This window comes from Ptychodera flava, chromosome 8 (assembly GCF_041260155.1).
Source record: "Ptychodera flava strain L36383 chromosome 8, AS_Pfla_20210202, whole genome shotgun sequence".
In the NCBI taxonomy this organism is placed as follows: Eukaryota; Metazoa; Hemichordata; class Enteropneusta; family Ptychoderidae; genus Ptychodera; species Ptychodera flava.
This window is the reverse complement of record NC_091935.1, coordinates 24,050,796-24,078,085: the sequence shown is the minus strand read 5'-3', so window position 1 is coordinate 24,078,085 and position 27,290 is coordinate 24,050,796. Positions and strand designations below refer to the sequence as shown.

General features: G+C 38.8%; 2 protein-coding genes across 4 annotated transcripts in view; both read right to left on the bottom strand.

Annotated features, from left to right (window-relative positions):
* The window catches only part of LOC139138837 (uncharacterized), a 43,227-nt gene that overhangs the window by 6,116 nt on the left and 9,821 nt on the right, over window positions 1–27,290 (bottom strand). For all 3 annotated transcript variants that reach the window (XR_011553685.1, XM_070707388.1, XM_070707389.1), the window contains exons 5-15: window positions 21,423–21,491; window positions 20,472–20,612; window positions 19,445–19,571; window positions 11,478–11,595; window positions 10,597–10,760; window positions 10,009–10,153; window positions 8,434–8,581; window positions 7,339–7,425; window positions 6,622–6,786; window positions 1,189–1,363; window positions 497–759 (exon numbers count right to left, since the gene is read on the bottom strand). Coding sequence is in view for 2 of the 3 variants with exons in the window: in XM_070707388.1 (XP_070563489.1) it covers window positions 497–759; window positions 1,189–1,363; window positions 6,622–6,786; window positions 7,339–7,425; window positions 8,434–8,581; window positions 10,009–10,153; window positions 10,597–10,760; window positions 11,478–11,595; window positions 19,445–19,571; window positions 20,472–20,612; window positions 21,423–21,491 (1,602 nt within the window). In the remaining variant the exon portion in view is untranslated. The remainder of the gene's footprint in view (window positions 1–496; window positions 760–1,188; window positions 1,364–6,621; window positions 6,787–7,338; window positions 7,426–8,433; window positions 8,582–10,008; window positions 10,154–10,596; window positions 10,761–11,477; window positions 11,596–19,444; window positions 19,572–20,471; window positions 20,613–21,422; window positions 21,492–27,290) is intronic.
* LOC139138838 (uncharacterized) lies at window positions 2,019–6,594 on the bottom strand. The gene is made up of 2 exons (XM_070707390.1): window positions 5,129–6,594; window positions 2,019–3,288 (listed from the first exon to the last, which is right to left on the bottom strand). The coding sequence occupies exon 1, from the start codon at window positions 6,322–6,324 to the stop codon at window positions 5,164–5,166; it is 1,161 nt and encodes a 386-aa protein (XP_070563491.1). The 5' UTR covers window positions 6,325–6,594; the 3' UTR covers window positions 2,019–3,288; window positions 5,129–5,163.

Sequence of the window (27,290 nt, the reverse complement as noted above, 5' to 3'; positions counted from 1 at the left end):
TATACTCTAATCTTTCTACACTTATGGCTTCAAACAACAGGGATGGAAATTGGCTTTTTGTAGTAGTCCAAGTGGATGACAAAGTCCAGAAATTTGTAGACCAAAGAAAATAGCTTGTAAGCCCCTTGCCACATGGCTAATTGTAACATTTGATGATTACTGTATGATAATCATAAATTGGGGCATTTGTGGGGGCTCAGGGAAGACTCCATAGAACTACATGTATATACATATAAAATCATAGATTTTGCATTCTGTAAACTTCCTAATGCAATATCAACCTGATTTAATTGTATCTTACCTAAAGCACTTTACAAATATGAAACATGCGAAGAGTCATTGTCATATTAACAGAGACTATGGAGATATGGAGAGATGCCATATTGTGTTGTCATGACGCAATGACATACTAAACTGAATGCCTATGCAGTGGGTTAGGAAATCTTGTATTATCAGGCACACAGACTGTGCAAAATCTAGGTGGTTCTATCCTTACCTCATCAAAGGCAGCGGTCAGGTCAAAAGCCAGTTGACCTGGCCCACATCCAAAATGAATGGCCGTCTTCCTTCCAGTGTTGTATTTGGCCATGGAGTTCAAACAGATCTCCTTCAGCTGGGTGACGTAGTTGTGGTCAGTTACAGTAAACTGCATTCCAGTGATCTCGTGCAGATGTTGTTCAGTATCGTAGTGGTACTGGATGTTGGTGCTCGGCACAAATACCTTCTCAATTTCTGCAGACTTGATGTTGAGCTGGTGCTCTGTGTGGAAATAAAGTGAGTGATTAAAGTTAAACATCAGTCCAGAGAGTGCATTTCCAAAAGTTTGAAAATACTGACATTATTTGGAACACGTCACGTTCACATTTCAATTTCCAACCAAGTGCAAAAGGTCAGACAGCTTACACTACATGCAAGATTAAACTGTAAGTCGATCTGTAAAAGTTTTCAGAGTTGGTCAAATCACAGTTTTCATATGGAAAGGGATAAAAATTAAAGAAAACAGATTTTCTTGAATTGGCGCAAGTCTCAAGTCATTGTAGAGTCTGCCGTTTATAATAGACATTTAAACAAAACTGCAAACTGCATCATTCTTTAAGGTCTAGACTGATTGTCAACACACTTACATTCAAAAAAATAGAAATAGATTTTGAGAGGGTGATGTACACTGCGCTTGAGAGGAGCACTTACTGGTCAAGCCAAGTCCAAGTACAAACACTGGAGTACTGACAAGGCGTAATGGAAGTGGCTCATCCGTATTAACTGATCTGACCATACGGAAACCAAGGTGTTGAAAGAAATGCCGACGGAATGAAAATCTGGCAAAACGAGAGGCTTCGTCTCCAGTAGAGACCCATGAACCACCCTGGAAATAAAAAAAAATAACAGATTGCGATAAATTCATATGGTTAATATGACACTATTGTTGCTGTTACAGTAAAATTTTTAAGTCACAGAGTCAACTGTCATGTGCAAGCTTCAAGAGTGTCCCGGTATTCACCTTTTCAAATCAAAGGCCATTACCAAGTGCGCAGGCTCCCTGGGTACAAGATGGCATGTCTTTTTATATGCACACTGGAATATTACAACAATCAGACCATGGCAGCATTCCAGTGGATCGAGACAGCACTTGCAATGAATATTGTATGGCTGCTCAGGTAGTTTGCACTGATTGTCACAATAAAATCCCCCAATTAAACGAGACTTACCTGAAGTCGAAGTTTGATGGGTATTCTATGTAGTCATCTATAACACGAAAGGGATCACATGAGAATGCACTGCGCATGCGTAACTTCAGATTTAAAGGTTGAATGAACACGTCCAAATGTATTCCATGGGAGGGGTCCCAGAAAAAACCAGGGCGGGCATGTGATCCCTTTCGTGTTATAGATGACTACATAGAATACCCATCAAACTTCGACTTCAGGTAAGTCTCGTTTAATTGGGGGATTCTATTACGTCATCAACACTCTAGGAATCACATGAGATTTTAAAGCAAAGACGTGTGAAATGAAACAGAATAAATGTTTCAAATACGAACTGTATTTAATACGGCAAGAACTTTGTCCGTACAACACAAAATACTTGGAACGAAAACACCAAAAAATATCTAAGCCTTCAATACACTATGAGCAAACAGATCATTGTCTGTTGCGGTGGGCTTATCATAAAACTTTGCAAAGGTACAAAGAGAAGACCAGCCTGCAGTGGCAAGTATATGTTCTATTGGAACAAAACTCTGTTTTGCCCTTGAAGTAGCAACTGCTCTCACACTATGAGCCTTGAACTTGTCAGTGTCAATACCAGATCTAGTCATTACCTCACGAATCCAGCGACTTATGGATGCTTTAGAAACAGCCTTATGTGGCTTCACATAACTGATGAAAAGTTTAGTCTCATTGTCACGAAAATTCTCAGTACGAGACAAATACTCTTTAAGAGTATCACAGACACACAAGAGTTTACAGGCGTGTAAGGCCGTAAAGTTACAACGGGATTCACATATCCTGGTCGACTCTGCTTAAGTAAACCGGTGAAAATAAATGTATATGAACTCTCTTCTGTAGTCATACTGGACAAGTCTAATAGATGTAAAGATTGACTACGAGCAGCTGTTACTATAATGCTAACAGCATTACCAGTTTTAAGGTAAGAGTCTTTAGCGAAAGCTCTACAACTGGAGAACAAGTCTTCAGATAATTCAAAACTTTGCGAACATCCCAAACATGTCTATATCTGGAAACAGTAGGCCGCAGGTTGAAAACTCCTTTCATAAACCTCACAACCAAAGGATGTGCGCCAACAGTCATATGTTGCTTAGTTGAACATAAGGCAGACAAAGCAGATCTAGCTGTGTTCAGAGCACTATAACTGATACCAGAATGGAACAGTTCAGTCAAAAATCAAGCACTTGTGTTATATCTGGATAAAGTGGATCTGCCTTGATTTTACTACAATACTGAAACCATCTCCTGGTGTAAGTTCTCTACGTCTCTTAGTACTCTGTCGCCATGATGCCATAATGATAGTGGCTGCTCCTGTAGAAATGTTTCGCTTTTCAAGGGATTGCCGGACACACGACAGGCCATAAGCTGTAGCTTCTTCCGTAATGGATGAAGCTTCTGAACATTTGGAAGCCTCAACAAGTTGTCTGTCCGTGGTAGTAGCAATGGTAGATCCACTAACATCTGCATCAGTGGTGTGAACCATGACTGTGTCGGCCAAAGTGGTGCAATCAAAATGCCAGTTGCCTGATCTGTCGCAATTTTCTGTGCACACCTCCCCATGAGACTGAAAGGAGGAAAAGCATAAAAATGATAAGATTTCCAGTTTAATGTAAATGCATCAACATGCATGGCATCGGGATCTGGTCTCCATGATATAAAATTTGGCAGCTGAGTGTTAAGCCTAGAGGCAAAAAGATCAACATTTGGAGTTCCCCAAATATTAGCAAAGCGTTTAAATAAAGATGGGTTTAATTGCCACTCAGTCTGTTCATTAAACTGTCTTGATTCATAATCAGCTTCAACATTTCGAGAACCAGGCAAATGTGCAGCAGTAAGCCATATTCCCCTCACTTTGCACCACAACCAAATTTTCCTGGCAATATCATTGCAGGCTACTGACTTCACTCCACCCATATTATTAATATAGGCTACAGCAGTGGTATTATCACAAAGTATCTTAACATGTTTGTTTATTACACTTTGCTCAAAAGATCTTAGAGCAAAATATATAGCCTGCATTTCTAAATAATTAATATGGTGTGTGGCTTCCTCTACAGTCCATCTGCCCCCACCTCTTTTTCCTTCACAGCTGACTCCCCAGCCTAACGTGGAAGCATCACATGACATACATATTTGTGGATTACATCTACAAATTTGACGTTTTTCATAGGGTAAATTTTGAACCCACCAGTTCAAATCATTTTTCATTTCCAGAGAAATGACCATTGTGGCATCAAAGTTACCATTCTGTGACTGCAAAGCTCTTATTTTGGCCAACTCAAGAGACCGATAAAACAGTCGGCTGACTCGCAGCGTGTTTGCAAGGTTACATCTGATTGGTCGATTGTCACTATTCACAGCCACTTAGGGAGTCTATTTGTATTGTTTTCATTATATTGGTAAGATTCAGCCACCCAATTGGATAACAGCTTCGAAATCGCTGCGAGTCGGCCCAAACAGTGGGCCAAATTCAACTCCAGGGAAACTGGAAATCATCATGCCAATGACCTTGGCAACTGCACGTATTGTATGAAAGTCTCTAGCAAGCAACTTCGTGCATTGCTCAATCAAATTTTCAACCTTGGCTTGAGTTAAAGTGACAGTCATTGACACAGAGTCAATATCAAAACCTAAGAAGGTAATTTGTTGTGTTGGAACAAGAACAGATTTTTCTGAGTTACAAGTAAATCCAAGCTCCCTTACAAGAGCAACTGTGTCAGACACATTGCGAGTACATAAAATGAAATCATGTCCAACAAGAAAAGAATCATCAATATAACCCATAATTACATGACCCATTCGACGAAGGGTAGCATACACTGGTTTCAGAAGTTTAGTAAACATGCGGGGGGCAGATGCCAATCCATTTGGTAAGCAGGTATACTGAAACAACTGTCCTTTCCAAAGAAATTTCAGATACTTTTGGTGTTCCTCAGCTATAGGAACAGAATAATAAGCATCCTTAAGATCTACTGATGCCATATAACAACCAGGTGTAATAAGGCGTAATGCCGTTTCAAATGTGTCCATCTTAAAATGATGATACTGGACTTGTTCATTTAATTTCTTAAGATTTAGAATCATTCTAAATGAACCATCTTTCTTGGGTACAACAAAAATTGGTGAAACAAAATATCACTAGAATGCTGTGATTCAGAAATCACACCCTTTGAAAGCAATTTCCTTATTTCTATCTCAACGTTTGCTTCTTCAATCGCACTGAAAGAAGATAAATTTGGCCACTTAATTTGCACAGGTGGTTTATCATCGATAAACTCTATATGGGCGTGAAGAGCGATATCAATAATACGCTCATCAGAAGTAATATTACGCCACTTGCTTTCAAAATGTTTCAGTCTACCTGCTTGAAACGTGACATGATCAGAAATTAATTTCGTACTCACAGATAAAGCAGAAGATGCACTTCCGTTACCAGTCTCTATTTCATCTGTGACTTGACTTGGGGTTTCAAACCCCTTGGATAGTTTTTTGAAGCCTCATTCAATTGTCTGAAGTTGCCACGACCTCTACCTCTGAAACGGAAACCACGTCCCCTCATTCTACCACGGTTATATCCACCTCGCTGTTGCCATGTGCTGATTTTATTACCAGCCCTATTCACTTCCTGTATGTCCTTTACTCTTTTGGTGATATCATCACCAAACAAATGCTCAGTGAAAGGTACTGTAGCAGAGCATAAATGTAGATAGTCGTGCTTGAGGTCTGCTTTCATGCAATCCCGTCTCCTAAGATTTAAAAGACGGTTCGTATTACCAAGAAGCGCTAGAGAGTCTGTACCCAAGTCCATCAGCTTTCCTAAATCGATCTTGTCTGACGGACTATCTTTCAACTTGGCTAATTCACAAACAAGTTGAGTAATGCAAATGGCACCCTTGACAAGTGATGCTTGAACAGACTGGAATTTGGTGTCCAAACTTCTAGTTTCAGGACGTATGATGTCCCATATCAGTTGGTTTACTCTTACACTGGTGAGGCCATCACAATTTTCAGGTCGATTGAATTTCTTTATCAGGTCATTATATTTATCATCAGAGATTCCATCTCTGAAAAGAGCATTAATGATCTTGGCAAAATCGTCATCAATAGGATCCTCACACTGCTCTTTCACAAGAAACTTGCTAGCTATGTCTTTGAACAAACTAGGCTTGTTGACGTCACTCTGCGAGGCGTCGGCAGCTGAAACAGATTCCTCGGACGCGTCCGAAGTAGAGCGTTTCACTTTTACAGGTGGCTCGATAAGCTCAATTCCAGTGTCATCCACAAATTCATTGTCACCACCTTCATAATAACAATCATTCTCAAGTTTGTCCATACGAGCAGTGAGCTTACCCTGATTGTCCTTTATCTCCGTCAGTAAATTCAAAATGGCCGCCGTATCTCCACCCGTTCTGACGTCAGTTCCCATAGAGTCTCTAGTATGACTACTGCTTGTCGAGGCTATGGCATCGCCACTGCCCAGAGTAATAGTATCACGCTTACGTTTAGGACATTTGCCCTTATCTGGACTGGTTGCACAAGCTGCAACATTGCCTGAATCCTTAGAAGCCGAGTCCGTCATTGTCTTAGGTTTAGACGGCATTGTGAAAACACTAACTACTCACCAGTCGTAGTAGTAAGCAACAACGTTGCTAATAAAATAGAAATGTTCGAGTAATGTAACTGTTAACTATTACAACTCCTGGAACAAAACGCTGAATGCACACACCACGTGTATCGCCAGCAAGCTACGCAAAGAGCTACGGAACGCTGCGTGTTTCGTAGCAAGGTCAGCAGCACAACTGAAGTTACGCATGCGCAGTGCATTCTCATGTGATTCCTAGAGTGTTGATGACGTAATAGAATGAGGCTGTTGTCTTTAAGCCAAGGTAATACTTGCCTGCATCATGGTATGTTTGCCATCAAAACACGGGCTGGAGAAATCATCATACAAGTAATGGGTTTCTGATCCCGGCAATCCATTGAAACTGTCCTCAACCCATTCCCACACGTTTCCGTGAACATCATGGAATCCCTTCTCAGTCGGTTTGTACATATTCACAGGCTGCGGAAAGACAAAGGAAGAATATTTATATTTCCGTTCAGTTCATTAAAATGATGGATTAAATAGTAGAAACTTTTGTTACAGGATCTATAGCTTATTGTACTTTTGCAACAATCTTCGAAATGTAGAAGTGCTTCAAAACTTTTATCAGGCCAACTATTAGGCCATCTGACCGGCGTTTTTCTGACATGACGGGCAAATTCACCACCAAGTATATCACAATGCCATGTCCAACCTGGCAATGTTGCAACTTGAACCTGTGTGCCTCAAGATTATATCAGGATTAAAGTTATGTATTAATCTATGTATTTCAAGAAAATTTTCATCCGATATTCAAACAGAAAAAATTTTTCTGTGAATTTCTGACTGACTTTGTTGGGGAACTTCTTTAAGGTGTGCCAGTATGAATTGTCGTAAAACAATTTCCGACAAATCCGCAAAAGTTTTGAAAACTGATGTTGATGTGACAGCAAGACTGCTACATGGAATGCGTGTTGGGCATTTTGGTTAGCAATTTGTCATCTAGATCTTAAGAAACCCTGTTATACTCACAGTTGATGATCCGTATACAAGATTCAAATTGGCTTCTACTTCGTCTTCATAGATGATGTCAGCTGCAATGCCAAGACTTGAATCTTTCTGTATCAAGGACATAAAATTCAAGCGCTTTGATTATTGACATTAAAATTGATGCAATTTCTTCTCATACATAAAACTTTGTGCTGTTATACTCATTACTGGTCATTAAATAATGTTGGTATTATGACCTTGAAAGATAAGTATCTGCACCTGTATATCAAATACAAACATTTCAAGCTCTGAATACCAAATGTAATACAATAAAATAAACTTTGCCCGGGAAAATACTCTCAGAATTTGTTTGAATATATGTGCATAACACTAAACAGTGTGCTCTTTAAGTCAGAACATTTCTGAATTCTTAAAGTTAATTTGAGAATTTCTGGAAAGTTCTTTGTGTCAGCCCCCATATCATTATATATAACATGTAGAATTTTCTTTACGGCAGTGGTCCAGAATCACAGGTTTTCAAGTCAGTATCTACTCTGCCTAACCAGACACAGGTCAGGTTCAGTGTTTATTTTGCTTTATTGCTATCTTTGGTTTACTTGAAAGAAATCAGATACCGGCGGTATAGCATCAAATTGAGCATGGTCCTACAAAACACTCAGTCTTGAGGACACAAGTCATACGTGCATTGAAATTCAGGAAATACAAGGATCACACAGACTCATGCACTCCTAACAGAACTGTATTGTTCGGTTAGAGAATCTTTTCCCATACTTCCCTTTTATAGTGCAATTTGTGTTCAAATCTTGACAGCCTACCATCCCACTCTTTTTTTTTCTGAAATCAGCTTCAAATGTTTTGCAGATTTTGAATGTCAGAGGACATTTTTTCATACTTAAGCAAAACTGACTGAAATTAGGTTGTAAAAAATATTTGTAAAAACCTATTCATTGTACACTGTTTGGTACTTCTATCATGTGAATCGAATTTTCTTCATGGTGTCATGTAAATTTCATCTTCAAATTCTTCCATGGGACAAAATCTGTTTGATTCCATCACTTGAGAGAATTGAGTCAAGTGCTTAAAAGCAAAAGAAACTTGAAAAATATTTACTGTTACCTCTGTGTCTCTCATGGCATGGTGCTCGGCTTCCGTCGGTAGTCGAAACTCTGGTCCCTTCCATGCGCAGTATGCCCTGGCTTCGTGGTAGTTGACGTCTGCGGGCCAGTCCCATGGCATGTCAATCACACTGAAGATAGCGCGGTATCTGGAGGGAAGAATATCAAACAGAAAAGTAGACGTTCACAAATCAGCCATGTTTCTTTATCAGAGGTCACTTTGCTTTCATGTGTTTCATTGAGATAAAATGTGCCACGGAAACAGATATTCAAACTCTCACACTTTTATAATATTCATTTGGCCTACCGCTTTTTGGGGCTCGTTTTGAAGCTTATGGAATAACTAACATTTTCACCAGCTTAATATTTTTAAAATTGGGGATCTTATTTTTCCTCGTAGAGATAACACCTGAGATATTGGCAGCCATTTTGAATTCTAAATATTTGAAAAATATTGGGTAATTTTGTTTCACTGGTACCAAAATTTGCATGGTGGGTCATAGCTGCAAATTTGTAGCTCTACGGTGAGGCGGTCGGTGAGTTTTAGTTTTTGCGACCTCGCTCACCAGTAGAGCTACAATGCCGGAGGCCCTGAAGCATACAAAATAAGCACGCTGCACATGGCACGGCATTTTGATGTAAAATTCCATATATTTACTGCATTTGGTCATACTGATTTATCAATACTGAAGATTAAACACTATACTACACTAACCTTGTCGTGTATGGGGTTTGGTATTTGTTCAAATACGTCGATCGCGTTCCAAAAACATTTCTTGGAGCCGCCATTACCAACTTCCGGTAATGGCGGCTCACAGAAACACGCTCAATGTTTATGGAACGCGATCGACGTGTTTGCGCTGATACCAAACCCCATAAACGACAAGGTTAGTGTAGTATAGTGTTTAGTCTTCAGTAGTGATAAATCGGTACGACCAAATGCAGTAAATATATGGGATTTTACATCAAAATGCCGCGCCATGTGTGGCGCGCTTATTTTGTATGCTACAGGGCCTTCGGCATTGTAGCTCTACTGGTGAGCGAGGTCGCAAAAACCAAAACTCACTGACCGCCTCACCGTAGAGCTACAATTTTGCAGCTAGGTGGGTCAGAGACCCTCCAAAATGGGTCTATAGGTGGGTCAAATATCACATGAACAGATACTACAGTGAAGCACTACGCTTCACATTTTTTCATGTCTCTGTAGTAAGAGGTACTCAATTCAAAATGGTGTACAAATCTTACCGATCAATGGTGTACATTCTGAAGGGCCTCTCTTTTGGTAGTTATTGCACATAATACAATATTAATACAAGTTATGAAAATACCAAAAGAAACAATAGCAAAATTTTAAGCATTATCCAAACGAACTGAGGTTTTCATTTCAGAAACATCATTGAACTTGAAATATCTTTGAACTTTCCTCTTCCATTATACAAAAATACTTGAGTAGAGTATTCAAAAGTGATCAAATACATCAAATCATTTTACCAGGTTTTGCCAGCCGTGCTCTGAAGTTCTGCTTGTAATTGTCAGTGTCAGCAACTACTTCTTCCAAACTGTGAGGAATATTTACCTGAACTCAGCATTTTCAGTCCCATTATTCACACCATTGCTGCCATTCACAGAACGCTGATTCGTCGAGTTGTCACCACTGTGGAAGACTTCAGGTCTACATGGCGAATACCCGCCAAGAACACCACCGCAACCACCTTTACATCCTGCCAACAACAAAAAAGAATGGGAGTCAGGACAAATGCTGCACCCAAATATGCATGTTTTGGCTTGTCTATACCAGCAAGAAAGCCTGCACAGGATCTCCATTGATGTCGAAAACAATTATGTTCAAACTCCATTTAGGCAAGACTTGTATTGATCCAAGACCTGCTTTATTGCGTGACAATAATTTTCCTGCCTTCCCAAATTAGTTTAAGATGATATTTGAAGTCAAGGTATTATCACCATCAGAAAAAGTCATAAGTCCTTTCTGCAGAAAGAAATATTCATAATATCAATTTCCTTGGCGAAAACTCTGCACAGCGAAAAGATAAAAACAAATGTATAACATTTAAAACTGTAGAGGGCGCTATACAACAGCCTTTCTCACAACTCCGGAGGACCGAGGGGATACTCGATACTCAACTCATCATTGCTCACTTTTCACCTTTTGTACAAACCCAGAAGGTAGGGTGGTTGGCCTGTCTGAACTCCTTCCATTTCCAGGCCTCTTCTGTCCAGTACTCCTGGTTGGTGTACCCACCAGCTTTGACAAACTCATAGAATTCCCGGTTGGTGATCAGATATTTGGTGGCTTCAAACGGAGGGACACTGTTGACAAATTGAGCATGATATGCAGAAGAGATAGCTACAGTTATTGGACAACTAGCCCTGGTAAATGGCATATTGTAAAGTAAAGCAAACCACGTGCTCCTAATCACTGACTTGGATCAATTCAGGTTACAGTTTTCAAAGCTCTGCACCGTGCAACAGAGGTTTTGAATTCCTGACTGGAAGTATGCATCTAGTATATAGCACATGTTCAAATTCCTCCTTCTTTTGACTAACAATAGTATTTTAGGGTTGTGAGCATGTACACTAAATGACTTAATATACAACAAACCTACAGATCCAGGTCAATAAAACTGTAATCACATCAAGTACTGAAGGAGTTGATTTGAGTGCAGTAGTCAGTACAGATATTATGCCTGTTGTGTGACCTTTGACCTTCAGAGAAATCTGATCAGAACTGACTACAGAGGGCAATCTACTAGCTGTGCTCTCTTCTGTCTATCAATTCTCAGCATATACTACAGTGTGGTCTATTGAAATCTGAGTTCATGATGCATCCATTTGCTGGGAAGTGTAGACTGAGTAGTACATCAGTGTTGACATTTGTCTGTCTTGTTCAACTCGTCAACTATTATGCGGATTATGTCCAACGTCATTGTTGAAAATTCACTTTCCTTCAATAGCATGTACAATTGCCGTTTTGCTTCACTTTTTTGCATTGTTTCAGTTTTTTGCTACGGTGATTAAGAGCATTACCTGACTTTCAGTTCTGGATACTCGTTGTCCCATCCATAAGATGGAAAATCGAATGGTTTTCCAACAGTCACGTCACACTTATCAACGCGGATTAGTGTATTCTTGCCCAAGCCATTGCCTGTCAGAAATTATGACAATAGTAATATTAATTCAAACATTGTCTGTTCTTGCTTCGTAGCCAGCAACCCATATTTTTCCCACATCTTGTTAACAACAATTTCAGCCTGCGATTATCTTCTCAGGGAACAATTAAAGTGCTTGTCATTTGAGTTTGAGGTTTCACTGATTGGCACAACATGGATTTCTTGACTGTAACATACATTTAGCTAATTGTTTTACTCTGACACACAACATCAAAGGATGTGAAGATAATTGCCACATGTTCTCTTCTCGTGCTTAATGTTTCTAAATAAAACACTGTAGCAAGAGTTTTTACCTTGCACTAAAACACCGGTTACAGCATGATACTGAATCATGCGTATGATTGGTTCAAAACTGAGCAGCCTGGTCAACCCTTGGAGCTAGCTCACAGAGTATGCTACCTCAATGGTCAACCATATACCATTAGGTTCGACCATTTTGCATCAAGGGGTTTTATTTGTATGGATAAGTAATTTTTTGTTGAGAATATCAAAATTAATGCAAAATTGGAGCTAGTCGTTACGGAAATGACCAAAATTACATGTGCACTGAACCCGAAAACGTAGTTCAAGGCGTGCTTCGCTACTTCGTTATAAGTCGTTACCGACAGCTCATCATCAGTTTATTTAATTGGTGGCTGCTTAGCCTTATGAACCCAACATCAACATTCATTGATACTCATTGTCGACCACTGCAATGCAGTTGTAGTTTCTTTGGGTGAGTTAATTGCTGAACTGATCTAGCAGAGAAAATACCGAAATGTTCTTTGCTGTTGATGCCAACAATCAAAATATCTCTCTTTGCCATTTGTACGTATGATCTACGAAACCAATCACCTTATCACCACCAATGTGTCTTTGTATTTCGTGAACTATCAATTGCCAAAGATCACTGTGGGTGCCTTTCCACGAATGTATGCTCTTCTCTGTGTTTCTTTCGTAGTAAAACCAGACTGAGTATTTTTGTCTTCTGAGATTTTTGGCCTTCCCCCATACTCCGCCGAAAATCTCCAAAGGCAAAAATACTCCATCCAGATTCACTAGACTGATTCTTACGATGCATAATGCCAAGGCAAAAAATATAAGAAGAGGCATAAACGATAAACTGTAGGTCAAATGTCTCAGGGACATGTTTTCGTTTCGTCGAAGACTTGGTTCAGAGACACACAGAGACAATATGCATGGGCTGACCAAGACTGCGTGAGCCAATCATAAAGCCTGAAATGAGAAAAAAAAATTTTCAAGCGGTGAAAGACTTTCTCAGTGAATTTATTTTGTATGATAAGAGAATATGTGGCAATTGACACCTCCTTTGGTAATGTTTTACAGTAAAATAACTTGTGCTTCACAGTCAAGAAATCCATGTGTGCCGAACACTGAAACTCAAAACTCAAATGACAAGCACTGTATATCAGATCATTTCCTCCTCTGAGTTTTGCTTGATTTTAAGTCTCCCCAATAGTTTTAAATTGGCAAATTTAATTCTACTCTTCAGTATTGTTTAACCTGTTCAAATTATCCATGGCAGAGTCTGGGCAGAGTCTGTAGTATGCAGTTCTATGCATCAATTCAGATGTAACCTTGTAACGACATATGCATGGTGCATTTCACACAATGAATTTGATCATCATATAAGCAGATTATAGCCAATGCAAGTTGTTGCAAGAATCGAGTCACATTCTTGCTGAATGCTGAGCAATATTTTGCATCAGTCAACATGAGATGGTCGTGTCATAACATATACATGTCTACATCTGATCTGGAAATTCTGAGTCATAATGGGTTATAATTAACAATTCTGATCCACATTGAAATTCTAATGGAAGAGGAGACTTGCCCCTCAGAAACAGAAAGGGGGTGCCACCCTCTGTAGTCTGCTTAGTATGGCCTATGCAGTTGATCTCTCTTGTATAACTGCACTGTCTTATTATTCTCCAATGTTCATTAACGGTACCATGTGATCACCTGAGCCAACAATTGGTCAAATCACCACAGCAAACAGAAAAGGTTTTAGTACCTGACTCAGCGTTTATCTTATGATTACGTCTGTTTGTAAAGGCTTTCAAAAACAACACTGACCTGGCAGAATCAATATTTTTTAATCCCTCCACATTTAAAGTTGATATTCAAGCTAAACTCTAATGGGCCCTGACATTTACATCTCAGTGTAAATATATACTTTGACAAATGGTTGCACTATGGTCTGTGGAGGGGCCATGGTTGCATTATATCTCTTTATCTGCACGCCCTGTGTGGCATCACACAGGTCACTGTCAGGGAGATATTTGCTGGAGCTCAATCAGCTTGAACTTGAACTATTTGCAATATTACCTCACTTTTAAATGTGTCAACATACCTGTTCAATTTCTGAATGGACGTTTCCATGACATTGGTACAGGGTACATGCCATTGGTGATTCATATTGTTGTCAAGCAAATTAACCAAAATAGGCAGTGTTTATAAAATTTCTGGTATTGATAAATTTGTTTTGTATTTAAATAAAGTGTAAACATTTTGAAACTGCTCTGATGTGTCACCAAACCTCTTCAAATTTCTAAATGGCCATTTCCATGACACTGGGCAACTGAAACAACAAAAATGCGAGCTTCGGAATCACCCATTGAATTCTGCTTTTGCCAATTTTGAAATCTTTTATTTCAAATACCCCAAAAATAAATACTTCAATAAATACTTCAGGGCAGAATAATGAAATCACCGTTTGGTATTTGTTTCTATCAACTGATGTAATATATTACTGGCATGCCATGGCATTCAGTGTTATAAACTTATTAGAAAAAATTCCAACTAATCTGGGGAGTCTCTGAAGTATTGGCTGAAACTCTTGGTTGTTACTGAATATTTCCATTCTGCCAATTAGTTGCAAAATAGACCTACTTTCAGACTCCCTAAGTTGCTGTAAATAATGACAATCTGTCAATCAGAAACCTTCCAAGCCATTGTACATTAGCAGACAAAGTACGTAGAAATGAAGGAAAAAAAACACTGAGCAATTATCTTCCAAAAATTTTTCCTCTTCATGTGTCAAATACATTGATGATGGACATTTTTGTACTTTTCCTGATGTGCTGTCTATCACAAGGTAGACTGAAAGATCCGTCTATAAGAGGAAGGGGAGTGTAGAGAGCATCCTCAAGCCACATTTCCTTTAACCCTTTGAGCGCCAAAGTCAGTTTTTGTCACCTATATTAAATATAACTTGGTCAATTTTTTTCAGATTTTGGCGAAAAATTTTGATAAAAAACTGTAACAATATAATATAATGTCCATTTGGTCCAAAATTATAAAAAAAATGAGAGGAAAATTCATGAAAATTGGTAAAATGTTGCACTAAAATTTTGGTGGGAAAATTACAGCACTGGAAGGGTTAATCTGATCACAAGGTCGATCAGTGTAATATTTTGAGGTGAAAGTTGAAATATCAAGGTTTCAAAGAAATATCAAGGAAAAGTGACATTTCTCATGCAAAGAAATCGATAAATTGATTATAGAAGATGTTGATGATTTCACAACAAAATCTTTTTGGCTTCAAGTTCAAGCTGAATATCATATGTTTTGTACAGCTACATGAATCATATCTTCTTTAGTTTTCTTTTGAGTCCCCTTGAGTATCAAAAGCTGTTGCGTACAGTATGTGAGAACTTGGGTGACCATCAATGTCGACAATGGAGGCCTATACTGCAGATGTGTATACAGGTATGTATTTACACAATTTGCTTGCAGTAAACATTGCTAAAGCCACTGCATACTCAGCATACTGGCATGTGGTACAGAGGGAGTAGGTAAATATTAGCTGCTTCCAGCTCCACAAAAACCAAATCTATCCCTACAAAAGCTGACAAATACAGTTTAACCCTTTTCCTGCCAGACAGTATTAGGACTATTACTTCCCCATCAGCCAAGTCAGTAAAAAGCGGTACTGAGCCAAAACATGACGTATTTTCACCCGCTTGGCTTCCCTTACCGAAAATTATTTCTACTGCAAATTTGCCGTAAGTTTGCTGCAAATATGCAGCAAGCATATAGCTTGCAGGAAGGAGTTGCAGAAGTTTGCAGGTAGATGTGACCCTCCTGCAAACCCTTAAGTCAGTTTGCAGCAAATTTGCGGTAAACGACTAAGTTGCTGCAAACTTGCGGCAAACCAGATTATTGCTGCAAATATGCAGCAACACATGATTGACATATTCCCACTATTTCATTACCAGGGAGTACACACTACACACTGAGTACTGTTGCACTTCCTGACCAGTCATGTGTAAGCAACATAAACTTGATCTTTCATTTATAAATTATATTTATGTTCCTTTATTTCATAACAGACAATCCACTTTTTAAATTATAATAACTGGTAATGCTAGATAATGAACAGCTTCAGTTATGCTGGTGAAAGCATTGCATGGATATAGAGTGCATCTATAGTATATACTGTAGTGACATGATGTAATAAAAGTGCCCTTTGACAATCTGGTTGGGTAAATTATGGTTGGGTCGAAAACTGAATTTTTAGGGAAACAAATTTTTGAAACAGGGACTTGTCTGTCTTGCAAGTTACACCCTGTATTTTCTGCGAATGATACCAAAATGCAAACAGTTTCGAACGAAATGTGCGTTTGATGATGGTCTGTAAGGACACGTCGTAGACTTTTGTTACTGCAAATCTGTACAGTAATGTTTCCGCTACTACCTCCAACAAGCGAGAGTAGTGGCTGTGCTCCAAGCTATTCATCCCATCAATATAGTACATGTATACGGTACGTACAATCATGGAGGTAGTAGAGACCTCCATGGTACAATGCACTGCAGCTTACAGTCTGTCCCATCGATGCCGCTGACAAAATCTCGCCTTCTGATAACATGGGTCGAGGTAAAAGGCTTTTGTCCATGTTTTCAGCGTTAGAGTTGTATTGCCGAGCACAAATTTGAGATTTAGGATTACACTCCATCCCGAGTCGCTGTACGAAAATTCAAAGCGCCGCTTCACCAACGTCCAACACGTCCTGTGTATCAGCTGCGAGCAGCCGACATGTTTACACTCTCCGGTCACGGTTCATCAAGGTCAGTTCGCGCATTGATATTGATTCTTCGTGCTGAAAGAATTTTCACTCTCTTTTTAGTCTTTCTATGATAAAAATAACCATTTTCATTAAACTAATAAATTAAATGCTATATTAAGTATGAAATATAACGGATTGGTGCAGATGTAGAGTCAATTCCAGCATTTAAAAACGGGACTACATTATCAATCGCGTAATGATTTATAGATCGCACTTCCGTTATCGTCATGAGGCTTGATCGGCGCGAAGTTAGATTTTAGTACCATCGGCCAGTGTCGGCTGCGTACTTGTGAGCAGGGAGTTTTCTAGTGACAATTTCGTGATCTTTCTATGGAATCGCCAGCCAAATGATATCACATAGTTGCAAAAACGTGTATACAGTACCAGGGACAGGCGGAGTTCTAAATTTGTGAACGCGAGCGGCAGTAAAGATGCCGACTATATTTTCTGAGTACGGTATTTACACACAGCACGGTGAGACCTGCAACCGGACCGGGAATCGTCCAGCGTCTGCGAGCCGTTCAGAAATGTAAGTCAATGTACCGTTCGTCTCTACATCGATCGCTATAATCATGGAGGTAGTAGTACCTCCATGCTATAATTATGTTCTGTAATCGTTGTATTGCAATCTTTACCTAAAGATAAATTTTCGTTGAGTACTGATTCACACTGAATTCACTTTCGTTTCACAACAGTTACTTACAGTAAGTGCTGAGATTTTTGCAGATTGTCGCCGTCGTGTATGTAAACAACATACGGCGAGTTGTCCGCTGTCGGACATTTTAATCATTATTAATTTAATTTCGATCATGAATATTTATGCATTTTCTGCTTCAATTTTTCAACTTGATTTTGTCTCATTTTCAAATAATTATCGATTTCTTTCATGAAATTTACAATGTTTGGTCAAACGGTAAAGACTTACACTCTTCCCTGAACGATTTATATTTTTCAGAATCCATTGCTGGTACACTAAAGGGACAAGAAATTCAGAGAACAGAAAGCCAAATCGCAGCCTTTGACAGTAATGTAAATGTTACATGAAACTTCTCAAGTCAAAAGAAAATCTTGACATGATCATGACACTTATGTGGCATGAAATGAACGTGGCAAATAAAATAAATGTACCACAATTGAATTTAACCTTTTTTTCTCTGTCATCTTTTTGTTTATAATAACTTTATTTGCGCTGACCATTGTTTCTCGTGAAACTGGTATTTCAGAGTTAAGTTGGATAAATAATATTTATATATTGGCCGACTGTGGACAGCACAAGATGTGTTTATCCAACTAAACTCTGAAATACCAGTTTCACGAGAAACACTGGTCAGCGCAAATAAAATAGTTTGCTGTATGGAGTTTGCGGCAAATTTTCAGTAACATTCAAATTAATTTGCCGCAAGTTTGCTGCAAGGATTGTGCCGCAAATTTGCTGCAAAGAGTTTGCAGCAACGTTGCGGCAGGGAGTTTGCTGCATATTTGCAGCAAGTTCACAAGAAACCTAATTTGCATCTGAAAAATGAACCACCCGCATATTTGCGGCAAATAGTTTGCTGCAAATTTACTGCAAAGCTTGCAGCAAATTTGCAGTAACAGTTTGCGGGAGGCCTAAAATTTCGGTAAGGGATGGTCTGTGATAGCATCTTTAGTCCAAAAAAATCAAGTTTACAGTATTTATGTTTTCAACAGCCTTCAAATGTACAGTATTATGTTAAAATTATTAATACACCATATGGAATATGTTGTGTTTCATTAATTTTAACCATCTTGACCTGGTGGTGAAATAAGGACTTGGCAGGAAAAGGGTTGAGGATCAGTCAAATCACAGTCTCTGTGATAGAGGGAACCTGGTCAAATCAAACGAGGAAAGTCTTTGATACAAGACCCAGGAAGGAAAACACTGTGGTCAAAATCCTGGCCAATAAAAAATAATTATAGGAAGTAATTTACTCGACCAGTAGATATCTTGGTGCCAATATATCTACAGAATTTTAAAATTTTTCTGATCTGTAAGTATACCATGTAAGGATCGACCTACATTGAAGGCACTGGGACAGTACTGAAACTGCAGCATTATCATATTTTCATCGAACGAAGAACGATTTATTTTGAATAGTACAGTGTGAATTGTAACAATCTATATAAAAAGTCTTCAAAATCTGACAAGAATTGAGATAATTTTTGTCGGTACATCATAAAAAATGTGTATGCCAAACTTGAAAGTCATATGCCATCAGTGATTTTAAATTGTCAACCAAACTGAAACATGCGGTTTATAAAATTTCCGGTATTGATAAATTTGTTTTGTAAATAAAGTGTAAACATTTTGAAACTGCTGTGATTCTCCCATCTACTAAATGACGGACTGTTATATAAACATTTCAAACTATATCAAGAACATACCTCTTCATCGAACGACCATAATTTTGCTTTTCATGAGTTTTCTAGGTACTAGTCCCTTACACCAAAAAACTACTCTCGGGAAAATACATAAGTGTTCCACATAATCCTTAAATTCAGAAAATGGTGGGTGCACATGCCATACGATCATCAGCGCCTCACAGATACATGCTTTTTAACAAAGTGTGCACAGTGTTCCCGATATTCTGTATAATATGGCAGATTTGTTACTTGGCTTTCACCACGGTTTAGGCCCAACTCTGTTGTTTATAACAGCGAGCTTCATGGACCTGTGCACATGGCATTATGGGGGTAAAAGCATCAAGTAGACCAACATGATTGAAGAGGCCCTTACCTGAGGACATTGGTCCGTATTTCCAGTCTCTGGGAAGCTGGACAAGCTCCAGTGGCAGTTGACGAATTAGCACTGAAGAAGTCTCTATGTGGATTCTCTCATGCTCAATTCCCATCAGTAAAGCCCACTACAGTTGAACAAAAATACAAGTTGTGAGACTTCAAAACATGTGTGTATCAATATCCTTTTAACCAGTTGAATGCCAAAGTCAATTTTTATTGCCTATATAAAATATACGGTACTCCAGTCAATTTTTTTTTCAGAATTTTGCCAAAATTTTGATAAAAAATGTAGTCAATGAAATTTGATGTCCATTTGGTCCAAAATTATCAAAAAAAATTACAGAAAAATTCATAAAAACTGGTAAAATGTTGCACTAAAATTTTAGCGGGAAAAATTACAGCACTCAAAGGGTTAAATTGATATGGATTGTTTATCCCAATTCCTTATACAGTAATCATAATTTGAAAAATTCTGTTTGTATTGGTGTAATCATTAGGAGTACTAACAATACAGACTGATTCAGATGGTTTTGTTTATTTGAACATTGCTTTCTGAATTCTTATAAAATTTCAAGGTTTGGGTAATATGTAATATCAAAATTATCATCTGATAAGTTCTTGTGTTTTCTCTGAGATCTATGAACAGCAAAACACTGTAACATACACATAATGGAGCTACAGTGCCTGTAATGATCAAAGTTTACAGGTAGTAGTTAACTTCTTGCATTTTCGGTGACTGGTGCTCAGGTTGAAAACCTGCAGTCTTTGAAGAGCTCGTAATATGTTTGCTGTCTTACACTCATCAAATATCAATGGATTTTCACAAATGCCAAAACAGGTACTCCTTTCAATGCTCCCTAATCAATCATGGTTTACCTTCCCATCATGCACCAGTTACAGTCTACCTACCCAATATTCATCAGTCATGATTTGCATTCCCATCATGCATCAGTCATAGTCTACCAACCCATCATACATCAGTAATGGTTTACCTTCCCATCATGCAACATTCACAGTCTACCTACCCAGGGACTGTCTTGATTGATTGGCAGCTCCAGTGGAGTATCTTCAATCACTTTCAGGATAAGATTTCTCACTTTTTGACGATAATCAGTCACCTCCTTGACAGATGGCCACTTGAAACTACCACCCATGCGATAATTTTCCTGTGTGAAAAATGAATAAATAATTGAAACATCACAACGGATTATGGGAAGAATAAATTAAGATGAAGATCTTCCTCTAACAGTAGAATGAAAATATGATCCAGATTTTCTTTGTTGGAACAAACTTTCAGCAATTCAATATTTTATGATAAGAAGATGAAAATTATCGTAGCACAAACGTGACATTTAAAGGTATACTGTCACCTGTTCCAATTTTGCAATAGTTACCATGGAAAGAGAAAATCTAACCAATCACAGATTTTAAGCAGGTGGCCGCTTTTTAAAAACAGCGCCCTCACATGGGCATTTTGCATACCAAGGAACCATATATGGGCATATTTAGATTACAGGTGACTGTATACCTTTTAGCCTACCTGTCCACATTTCAAATAGTGTAATTGCAGATAAAGCTTTACAATGATATATCTGATCACATTATGCCAGTATGTTAAAGTAATCTGATTGATCAAGACATTACACAACAGAGATGTATTTGCATAACATATGGCACAATTGCAACATACAAAAGTTCTTGGTAAGAAAAAAATCATTTTTCAACAGCCATCACTCCAGAATTTCACCACAATAGCAATAACCCACCTCAGCAATGGGTATACCACGTTTTGACCAGTTCACTCGATATATGCATGAATCTATGCATGAACAGTCTAGATCTTGTGGTATACCCTTCGCTAGGGTTGTTTATTGCATAGATATATCGCCTTCTGGCTTTTGTCAATGTTGGATCATAGGTTATGCCTATCAATTCAAGCTGTCTAAATCACTTATTTTCTTTATCAGTTTACTTACTGTATCATCCCAGGACATCTCATCAACACCAGTCTCAAAGAGGGTTTCAAATTCAAAATTCACGCGTTCCTATAGAAACAAGTAACAAATACATGAAACAAGGCAGTATTGCTGAAGGCAATGAGTACTTGGGCCGTGATAGAGTAATTTTGAGGACAATATATACTACTATTCAAATATGGTCTTGAATTTCCTCCTGTCAATTAGGGATTAACTGGTTATTAAACGAAGCAATGGCATGACAACGGCAAAATATGTCTAGCAACTTTTGTGGAGTTTGAGGCAGGGGTTCTTTATTTATAGTGGAAATTGCTTAAACTCCTTAAATATTCAAATTACAGCAAATTTCTTTTGTTCTCGATGGTAGATGTCTAATATTTAGATGGGCATATTAAGATTTCTACCCTATAGTTATCCTATATACCGAAAATCGGACATCCAGCTCTATTTACTTGCTCAGAATTAGATATGCGCATAATTAATGAGGTGCAATATGTGGTGTCATAAGGTGTCCCATCATACCAAATATGAAAGGTGTAGCAGTTGTGGTTACTGAGTTGTGGACAAATATATATGAGGTCAAAGGTCATTGAGGTCACGTGACATTTTGTCAAATAATTGTTTGCTAAGTTATTCCTGTATACCAAAAATCAGACCTCTAGCTCTATTGGCTCGCTCAAATTAGATATGCGCATAATTAATGAGGTACAATATGTGGCGTCATAAGGTGTCTTATCATACCAAATATGAAGGATGTAGCACTTGTGGTTACTGAGTTGTGGACAAATATATATATTTGAGGTCAAAGGTCATTGAGGTCACGTTACATTTTGTCATAATTGTATTGCTAAGTTATTCCTACATACCAAAAATCAGACCTCTTGCTCTATTGGCTCGCTTAAAATAAGATATGCGCATAATTAATGAGGTACAATATATGGTGTCATAAGGTGTCCTATCATACCAAATATGAAGGGTGTAGCACTTGTGGTTACTGAGTTGTGGACAAATATGTATATTTGAGGTCAAAGGTCACCAAGGTCACATGATATTTTGTCAAAATGTCTGAGATATCTGCGTGAACGGATGGACTCACTGATGGACTCACGGACGGATATGACCCAATATGTAAGCCCCCTGGACTTTATCCGTGGGGACAAAAAACTGTGTCACTGCATCCTTTAGGCAATATGAATACGATGAGAAACTAAATTTTTATTTTTCTTGGCCTTATACCTGTTGTACATGGTGTCTATGGAGAACTGCCTTATACATGGGAGTCTATGGAGGTGTAAACTAAAAAGTCCTCTAACATGGCCAAATTCGATCGCATTGTGAAACAAATCGACGTGCATCTGTATGGGGTTGGGTACCATTCTTGTGCAAAGTTTGAAAGAAATTGACCAGGGCATGTCTGAGATATCTGCGTGAACGGACGGACGGACGGACTGACATGACCAAACCTATAAGTAAACACCCCCAGGACTTCGTCCGTGGGCACTAAAAACAACGCAACAGTTATTACAGCTACACCGGCGGTAGGTTCATATCCAGAGCCCCGTACGGTCTGCCGCCGTCGCTTGAAAACAATCTCATAAACCTGGCCATATCAACTGTGTATGGGCAGCTGGATACTTGACTTCCCGGAGAAGGCGAGCTGTCACGTTCAAGCTCAGGATTATTTCACGATCAAATTTCAGTAAATTTACCTTACCTAGATGAAATTTTGTCTATAGGCTGGAATTTCGCCGACGTTTGACAAAATTACATCGATTTTTCAGGTTCATATCCGACATTTTTGAGTTTTGAGTGCAGACAGAAATAAGATTTGAGGCAACATGGCTGCGACCCCATGTTGACCCCTAGCCCTGCGTACGATGCTATGTGCTACAGCTAACACACAGCATCGTACGCAGGGCTACCGACCTACACACAGAGTTGCCGACATCGACGGTTATTTACGAGAAGTGAATAAAGGACTGTCATTTTTGGAAGCGATCGAGTAGCTGAGGTAGGCAGGGATACGACTTGGGCCAAAGAACGCTGAATTTCGGCAGTAATTTGGCTTTTTTACGTCAAGTCCCAAAATGGATTTGAAGTCACCGACCCTACGTACGGGTCTTTTCAGGGCTGTGGTGAGCGGGGCGATTAGCTGTAGCGGACACACAGCATCGTACGCAGGGCTAGTTGACCCCAAGTGAAAATGTGTTCGCGATCAAATCTTCCTATATTTTTTCAGAATTTTCGACAAATTATTGCTTCTTAAATCTTTTGTAAAATATAAAATACTAAAATAAAATGCGATGTGCCATGTCTCCAGATTTCTCAGATTTCTAAAATATCGTTCGTTGACAGTTCGACGGAATACTCATTTCGCAAACTTGTGACGCAGTTGAAATTCAATACTGACCGCCAAATAATCTTAATGAGACGAGATCATTCTAGACATCCTCCATTTGCGTTAGAGTTCAGCTCGCTTAGAGTATCATAACATTCTTCGGCCTTCGTTTAGATCGACCCTAATCTCTCCCATTTAGGAAATAAATACACAAGCTACCTTGACAAAACTTCGTGCACCATCCAGGACCAAACGCACTACAAATCTGTCTTGACGTCATCATCTCCTTACATGGTAATCGGCATACCGTATTTTTTAGCAAAGGAGACACAGAATACGTCGGAGTATTCAGTTTCAAAACGTATTACATTGTGTGATGTTGTCAAAAAAAGGTAATGTTACTGCAGTGGTATAAATTACAAAACACAAAAGTTCAAATCAGTTTATTTTGGACTGGCTTTACCCAACATTTCATATTGTTTCTTATGCCAGATTTGACCACGTGCTTACTGGCGACCCCTTTACATGCAAATTTTGTGTCAAATGGTGTGTTCTCCTGGAAAAACAAACGTACGATTTCTATATGAAGGAGGCGAAATTTGCCCTCAAAACTCGAAACCACGCCTTTACGGGGTGTACCTAGCTATTTTGAACGAGCTTCTCGAATCTGCAGCTCTATTTCGAAATGATGGTCTGGTTTTCTCAGCTCAAGGATAAGTGTTCTCCATCGCTGTGGGCATTACTATTCTCAGCTGGGGGTACAGTTTCCAGTCGTAATGTTTTTCATTGTGTCCGGGATATAAACACTTTCCTTTTCACACTTTTACTTGGATTAACACTAGTCCACATCTTGTCAGCGATTAAACATGTTTCAAGTTTAAATGTTAAATTCTGGTCTCGAGCCCTCTTGTTCGACCAAACTGAAATTACCCCTCCCACTTTGGCTCGTCCAGTGGGTGTAGCAAGGGTCGTGCCATCGCCTAGGAAACGGAGGGTGCATTAATTGTTGCATTTCGATGCACATTTTGATTATATTCAGAAGATTTTGTGGCAAAAACTCAGATAGAGAAGCATTAATATTCACATCTCACTTATTCAAGACTGGCCTGAGAACAGCACTTCCATTCAGTTAACATCATTACGCCATTTATTATGCCAGAAAGATGAAGCCAAGACATTTTGCCCTCCCTGGTCTCAGCCAGAAATGGTTATACCTTACAGAGTTTTTTCCCACGGAATGAAAACAAATGTACTTGGGCTGAGGCCCAAGTACAATGAAAATAAATAATGCCACAATTAGAAAACACGCACACACATAGATATAATCTGCATATGCCCAAGTTATTTCTGCATAATAGTTGTACTGATTTTCAAATATTTCCATATTCCGTACCAATTATGATATTAGCAGTCAAAACTACTTTATTAAGCTGTTAACCACAAGTATCCACCAGTAATGGCCAGTAATGCTGACTTTTTATGATTTTTTCGTTATTTTTTAGTCCCCACGGACACCGTCCAGGGGGACTTATAGGTTTGGTCATGTCCGTGCGTGCGTGCGTGCGTGCGTGTGTGCGTCCGTCCGTGCGTCCGTCCGTTCACGCAGATATCTCAGACATGCCCGGGTCAATTTCTTTCAAACTTTGCACAAGGATAGTTCCCTACCCCATACAGATGCACGTCGATTTGTTTCACAATGCGATCAATTTTGGCCGTGTTAGAGGACTTTTTAGTTTTCACCTCCATAGACTCCCATGTATAAGGCAGTCTCCATAGACTCCCATGTATAAGGCAGTCCATAGACTCCCATGTATAAGGCAGTCCATAGACTCCCATGTATAAGGCAGTCTTCATAGACTCCCATGTATAAGGCAGTCCATAGACTCCCATGTATAAGGAAGTCCATAGACTCCCATGTATAAGGCAGTCCATAGACTCCCATGTATAAGGCCAAGAAAAATAAAAATTTAGTTTCTCATCGTATTCATATTGCAAAAAGGATGCAGTGACACAGTTTTTAGTCCCCACTGATGAAGTCCAGGGGACTTATAGATTGGATCATGTCCATCCGTGAGTCCATCTGTAGGTCCATCCGTCCACGCAGATTTCTCAGATATTTTGACAAAATGTCACATGACCTTGGTGACCTTTGACCTCAAATATATATATTTGTCCATAACTCAGTAACCACAAGTGCTACACCCTTCATATATGGTATGATGGGACAGCTTATGACGCCACCTATTGTACCTCATTAATTATGCGCATATCTAATTTTGAACGGGCCAATAGAGCTAGAGGTCTGATTTTTGGTACATATGATAAAATAACTTAGCAATACAATTTTTTTGACAAAATGTCACATGACCTCAGTGACCTTTGACTTCAAATATACATATTTGTCCATTACTCAGTAATCACAAGTGCTACACCCTTCATATATGGTATGATGGGAGACCTTATGATGCTTCATACTGTACCTCATTAATTATGCGTACATCTAATTCTGAGCAAGCCCATAGAGCTGGATGTCTGTTTTTTGGTATATAGGGATAACTATAGGATAGAAGTTTTTTGACCAAATGTCATGTGACCTCAATGACCTTTGACCTGAAATATATGTTTATGTCGATAAATACGTAACCACAAGAGCTATGTCCTTTGTATTTAGTAGGGTGGGAGACCTTATGACAACACACGCTTTACCTCATTAATTATGCACACATCTAATTCTGGGCAAGCGAATAGAGCTAGAGGTCTGATTTTTGGCATATAGGGATTAATTAGCAATACAATTTTTTTTCAAAATGTCACGTGACCTTATGACCTTTGACCTTGATTATACATATATATGCATAACTCAGTAACCACAAGTTCTATACCCTCCAATTCTGATAGGATATTAGACCTTAATATGTCACATCTTGTACCTCATTATTATGCGCATATGTATTTCTTGGCTGGCCAATACAGCTAGAGGTCTGATCTTTTTTCCCGATTTAGAACCATAACTTAGACATGCCTCATGTGTTTCAAATTGGGAACAACGACATAGACCTATGTGCCATTAGATCTCAACATATACACTCCAGTGATACTTCTTAATGACCACATTTCCCTGCCCCATCAAGACTAATACTCCCCTATTACAAGTGGGGACTATGTCATTGTCAATGACTTGTTATTTTGAATATCGATTGCAAGTTCTTATTCTACACTCAAGAGAACCTTGAAACACACATTATTTATGTTGTCAACATAGTGTCTATGTGTCTTAAACGAATGCATTCTTGAATTCTTGTCCGGACAAGTAGTCATTGTCAACAATAACAATGTAGTTTACACACGTACAAGCTGGTTTGACAAGCTGAATACTGTGTATATCAACATGCCTTTGGGAGTAGAATAAGAAATTATGATTGACATCAAAAAACAAAAAAGTGAACAAAATCATCAAAAGTTAGCATTAAGTTTAAGTTCTGAAGAATTCAGGGGGATATTAGGTTACCATAAACATATCATGAAAATCT

Coding starts and splice junctions, on each gene's coding strand:
- LOC139138838 (XM_070707390.1), bottom strand. CDS start 6,324: ATGCCGTCTAAACCTAAGACAATGACGGACTCGGCTTCTAAGGATTCA.